This window comes from Myotis brandtii, unplaced genomic scaffold (assembly GCF_000412655.1).
Source record: "Myotis brandtii unplaced genomic scaffold, ASM41265v1 scaffold64, whole genome shotgun sequence".
Taxonomy (NCBI): Eukaryota; Metazoa; Chordata; class Mammalia; order Chiroptera; family Vespertilionidae; genus Myotis; species Myotis brandtii.
In genome coordinates, this window is record NW_005370460.1 from 372,325 (window position 1) to 378,095 (window position 5,771).

Here is a 5,771-nt window from a genome sequence, read left to right on the forward strand (position 1 = left end):
GGTGGGTGAACAGAGGGGCTGGAGGCCGCAGAGATCAGAGCTGAGGGAGGCCCGGGGCCCAGTGCTCTCCTTCGGTCCCTCCAGCCTTGGAAGGGTTCCGGGCTGAGGAGCTGGCCTCTTCGGGGGTCCTGGAGAAGTCCTGGCCTCTGAATTGTAGTGACACGCAGCCCCTCCCTCAGGCTGTCCTCCTTGGTTACCCTTTTGGTCTCATTCCAGCCCAAGTCCTGTGAGTGCTCACCCTGAACTGCTCAAATTGGTCCAACAGGTGCCCACGTGGCAGGTGGGCCCCAGGCGTGTCTGGACGACTCTCCGCCCGCACTCAGCTGCTCGGGTGCTTTCTGTGCCGGCGCTGGGCCTGCTTTGCTCGCCGCGCTGCCGGCCTGCAGACAGGATCACTGTGCCTGCAAGAGACGCGACAAAGCTCGACATCAGCAGAGAGCACCTCCCTGCCGGCCGTGGTCTGGGGCCCGGCCACCCTCACAGCAAAGGGTGCGGGAGGGAGTCCGGAGGCCTGTTGGCCTTGGCTGGAGTCCCGGAGGCTGTGGATGGGGGTGTCCTGTCCACCTTCTCCAGCCTGTGGGCACCGGCAGAGAGCAAGGCACTGGGGTGGGGACAGGCTATGTTTGGCTCCTGAGTTGAAGCCAAACTCAACTCAGGGCAGGGGAGTTGAAGAGTTGGCTCTTGATACCTAAAGCATCGCCTTATGTCTGTACAGCATTATGATCTCAAAGGCTCTGCGGTCACACCTGATGGGATGAAACATCCCTACGGGTAGATGTAGGATTTGTTATCCACAGGTGTTGTATCCATACTTTTCAGAAGTGTAAACAGGCTGAGAATCAAGGTCACAAAATAGTTAAGTGATGTAGATTGAATTCAAATCAAGATTGTTTGACTTCTCCAGTTCCCACTGCTCACATGGAAAAATAGTGTGATGTCATGGAAACAGCAAGAGTTTGGAAATCAGACAGGCAAGTCTGAATACTGGCTCTACAGCTTTTTAGCTGAGTGACCTTGGGCATGCTGACTGCGTGAGCCCCTGTTACATTACGTTGGGAGTGTAGCCTCATAACCTGGACACAGAAAGAGCATCATGTGGTTAACTCAACAATTACCAACTACCTGCTATGTGGCAGGCACTGCACCTGAGAGAAGGGAAAGCCAGCCAAGGCACCATGAGCTTCTGGGAGAGGGACGGCCAGGCACGCGCAGAGGTCCGAGGGGTGCCAGGCGTGTCTGAGGATGGCGCCACCGCCGTGTGCCTGGGATGCATTGAGCAAGGGGGACAGAGCCATGAAGATGGCCTGGGGAGCGAGGCCATGAGATCGTGGACTGGAAGGTGAGCAGAATAGTGACATCACCAACTTGTCTTAAAGAGCTTTGCCTGCTGTAGAGAATGCTCCGTGGGAACAAGGAGAAGCAGAGCGTGGTCTGTGGGTTCCTGGGATGGGAGGAGCCAGCTCACTGTCCTTCCTGCCAGCATCCAGGCACTTCCCCAACCTGCAGGCTGGGCAGTGGTGCCTCTGGGCCTGTTGACCTTACTGGTCCCAGCGAAAAGGCAGGTGAGACCAGTGCCAACTGTTCGTCTGTGAGAGACAGACGTGAGCGTTGGGGATGACAGGGAACGGGTGGTTATGTGAGGGGCCAAGATGACACTGGTTACTCTGCGCTGTGCCCACAGGTCTGAGGGTGGCTGGGCACACCTCTCGCATCCGCATGGAGGCACAGGGTCACCCCTGTGGCCTGGTGCTTTACAGGAAATGAGCACCATAAGTGCTTTTGACTGAGGGGTTGTGTCCCTTCCTCCGTGAGGATGCTGCCTGTGGTGTGGAGCTCGGTGCCATGGAGCCAGCTGGCCACGGAGCGAGAGGCTGCACAGCTCGGGCGCAGTTGGGGCTGTTTCTATTGGGAGGAGGCTCTTCCCTGAAGAAACCCTGCCAGCCTCGCCAGTCAGGGCAGGGGAGTGATAGCCGTGGCCCAGTCCCCACAGGCCACACCGTTCTGCAGCCCATCTCCCCCCTGGCCGTGGCTCCTGGTGTTGGGGTGGCTGTCACAGTCCGGGGTGGGGGGGGGGGGGGCTCTGGGCCGACCTTGGCCCTGCCCCTTCCTGCAGAGCGTTTGGACGCCTCCGGGCCCAGCCCCTGCGGTGCCTGATTGTGCTGTTTTTCGTTTCTGGCGCCAGAAGGTGGCCTGCCTGCCCCTCTCAGGCAGCTTGTCGCTTGCAGGCCACAGGATCCGGTGGGATGCATCTCCCCAAACCCCCACTTCTTTCCCCTTGATCCCCGGAGCTGTCCAGGTCAGGGGTCATGTCCTCAGGGTCTTCTGTTGTGTGTGGCTTCCAGTTCTCAGACTCTGGACCTGGGCAAAGGCCTGGGGGAGGTTTTCCCAGCATGCCTGTGGCTCTGGTTGCTGGCGCGTGGGGAGGGACCCTGGCGGGTGGGGACCTCGGGAGTCACTGGAAGCTGCTCCTAAGCAGACCGAGGAGATTTCCCCGCTGCGGAGCTTCCGGCTGCCTGTCTGTGGGTCCTGGGAACAGCGCAGAGAGGGAGAGCAGGGCCAGCGTTGGGGGCCCCGGGGAAGCTCCTAGAGGCTGCGCTCTAGTTCAGAGCCCGCTCAGCTAGAGGCCCTGCTTCCTCAGCAGGGAGGCCGCTCAGACCTGGAGGTGGTGGCATTAACTCGTGGCGCTTGTGCCCCGAGCAGGCTTTGTGGGCAGTGAGCTTGCCACGCTCCTGCACCGAGAGGGCTCTTCTCGGGCTCGGTTTGGTGCTCTGATGTTGTGTCTTGAAATTCTTAGTGATTTTTTTAAGAAGGAGCTCTGCATTTTCGTTTTAATGGGGCCCCGCAAAATACCTGGTCCTGCCCAATTAATAAGCTTAAGACTCAGAAGTAGGAGTCATCACCGGGGTTGTCCTGTGTTTCATTGACACTGAAGAATACTTTTGCAAGTGTAAGAAGTATCTACTCTCCCAACCTCTATGAACAAAGTAATTTATTTATATATATTGATTTTAGAAAGGGAGGACGGGAAAGAGAGAGAAACGTCGATGTGAGAGGGAAACGTTGCCTCTCATACACGCCCCAACCTGGATCAAACCCACAACCTAGATATGTGCCCTGACCAGGAATCAAACCCATAACCTTCTGGTGCACTGATTGATATTCCAACCAACCGAGCCACACCAGCCAGGGCTAGAAAAAGTAATTTCAGAAGCTGTTTGGGTGTCTGGGCATGGGCACTCTGCAGGGTATGTCTGTGTTAGGTAAGTCTGATTCCGCCCGCACTGGATAGAGTCCAAGTCTTGGTATTTGAGTGTGAAGGCCTCGGCACTGCCCCTGCCCGGCGCCAGCCGTGTCTGCACCGACAGTTCCTCCCACTAGAAACAAGCTCTGTGCCTGCTGCTCTTCAGTTAAGACTCACATTATAAGTAATGCTGCTCCGCAGGCGAGTTAAAGCCAGTGCAGGCTCGCGTCATAACACAGAGAGAGGGAGAGACTGAGGTTAAAGGGCCTTGCTGAGGTCCTGAGGATGAGTGGGTGGAACCCTTTCTCAAGCACAACATCCAATGAGCCACGCCTAACTCACTGTATTTACAATAGGCCCGCAGGCGCCCCAGATCTGGTCCTGGGAGAGGTGAGTGTATTTATGCAGATGCGTTTGTTGGTATCTTTGCTTGAGTGTGATTCTATTGGAATTCACGCTAATTCACTCAGCCAACAAATACTGGCTGAGGACCTGCTGTGTGAGACTCTCTCATCATTGATGTTTCTCTCACTTCCTCTCTGAAATCAATAAAAAATATATCTAAAAAAAATAAAGATGCAGAGGGGGCTCCTGGCCGTGTGCTTTTCCGGTGGCGGGGTGGCCGATCACCGCGTGCCGGGCACAGTGGAGCTCGCGGCCATGAGCAGACGCCCAGCCCGTGACCGGTGCTCTCGGCCGTGGGCACGCTCTTCACCTTCATGAGATTGCCTCCACTGAGTACACTCGTGACATTTACAAAAAGCTTTTTTTTTTCCATTTTTTAAACAACTTTATTGAGGTTTCGTTGATATACAGAAAACTGCATGTATTGAATGTGTACAGTGTGCACGATGGTGTGGGCAGGGCTGGGCCAGCCTCCCAAATCCTCACGTTATGCGGAGAGGAAGGCAGACATGCCAGCCCTTTGCAGAGAGGGAGTCGGGGCCAGCACATCGTGTATCACTCAGTTCCACTTCCGGCAGCGGCCTCACACTCAGAGCCTGAGGGACACATCAGAGCCGGAGGAGGCGGGGCCGTGAGGTCCTAAGGAAGCCCTAGTCCCGGGCCCCAGAGAGTTTCCAGAACTGACCACAGACCCAGGGCAGGACCAGGAAACCCATCTCAGGGCCAGGGGCTGGGCCGCCCCTCCTGCTGCAGTGGCAGGTGTATCTCTGCTCCTCTCCAGGGGCCCCCCCTCGGTCCCCCACTTCTGGAAGGTCCCCACCCCGCAGGCCTGGTCTCCGCCAGCTCCAGGTCCTGGGTCTGGTGCTCCCCATCACGCTGCCAGGCCAGGGTGATGTCCGCAGGGTAGAAGCCCAGGCCCCAGCTCCTCAGGGTGACCTCCCGGTCAGGGGGGGTCACGTGTGTCTTGGGGGGATCTGCCCGCTGCAGCGTCTCCCTCCCCTTCTCCAGGTTCCTGCGAAGCCACCGGGCACTCCCGCTCCGGGTATGCCGGGCGATCTGGGCCACCTGGTCCGTGGCGGCCCCGGGGCGCAGGCCTCATTCAGGGCGATGTAGTCGGCGCCAGTGTGGGCGAACTGCCCAGAAGCGCGGGGGAGGCGCCCCTCGGTCCAGGTCGCAGCCAGACGTCCCCTGGGAGGTGGGGTTGGACTCGCTCTGGTTGTAGCCGAGGGTGTCTGCGGGCTCCCCGGGCAGCTTCCCAAGCTGCGCCCCCTCCACCTCGGACCCGGCCACCGAGCTGTGGAGGCCTCCCCGCGGGGCGGACACACGGGGGCGGGAATATCGAAGGGAGCGTGGGCTCCCAGAGCAGCGGGAGGGGATTTGGGGCCCCAGGACCCAGATCCGGAGGGTCTGGGGTGCCGGAAGTCAGTCCATCCTTGCTGCTTGACACAGTCGCTGCAGGAAAGAAACATCTGCACAGCATATGTTTCAAGGGACCTGGCGTATATAGCATATTGTTCTGAATATGTTTGCTCCCCTTAGCGCTATGTGTTTTAACCAAGGTCACCTCTCTGAGAAAGGTTGTTTCCCCAGGTAGGAATTTTTCCCTGAAGTTAGGGAGGGAATAAAACCCCTTAACTAAGTGCCAGGCGGGTAGTTAATCACTTTAACTAAGAACAATCACGCTTAAGCTACATAATCTTTACTCCCTGGAATGGAGATAAGAAACGCCCTAAACTTTGGAATAGAAATTGACAGGATTAAAATCAACTGGTATAAATACAGATGTAACAAGAAAATATAAAGACAGAACCTGGCTGGAGATCCTGGATAGAACCAGGCAAGAGAACCCAACCATGCTGATCAACTGAACGCTGCCTCCGAGTCATTCATTCCCTCTTCGCCGACTCCATCCACAACTTTGGGAACCCCTGGACCTGCTGGGGATGGACCCCAACACTGGGGAGAATGGGTTCCACTAGCTGGTGAGCTGTGAAGAGCTCATGTCTCCTGCTGTTCTGAGTCGGCATCTGTGTATGGGCTCCCACGGGTTCCAACCAGGCGGCTGCGCGGCCCGGCGTCTGTAGGTTAATTTTTGTGCTGTTGCTGGAATGTCCCGCCTGCTGCT

General features: G+C 57.3%; 1 protein-coding gene across 1 annotated transcript in view; it reads right to left on the reverse strand.

Moving 5' to 3' along the window:
* The window catches only part of NR1I3 (nuclear receptor subfamily 1, group I, member 3), a 7,088-nt gene extending 2,036 nt beyond the window's left edge, over positions 1-5,052 (reverse strand). The window contains 4 exon segments of the mRNA XM_014528516.1: positions 336-378; positions 381-395; positions 1,466-1,528; positions 1,531-5,052. Coding sequence (XP_014384002.1) covers positions 336-378; positions 381-395; positions 1,466-1,528; positions 1,531-1,771 — 362 coding nt within the window. The 5' untranslated portion in view covers positions 1,772-5,052.
* Positions 5,053-5,771: the final 719 nt, after the last annotated feature.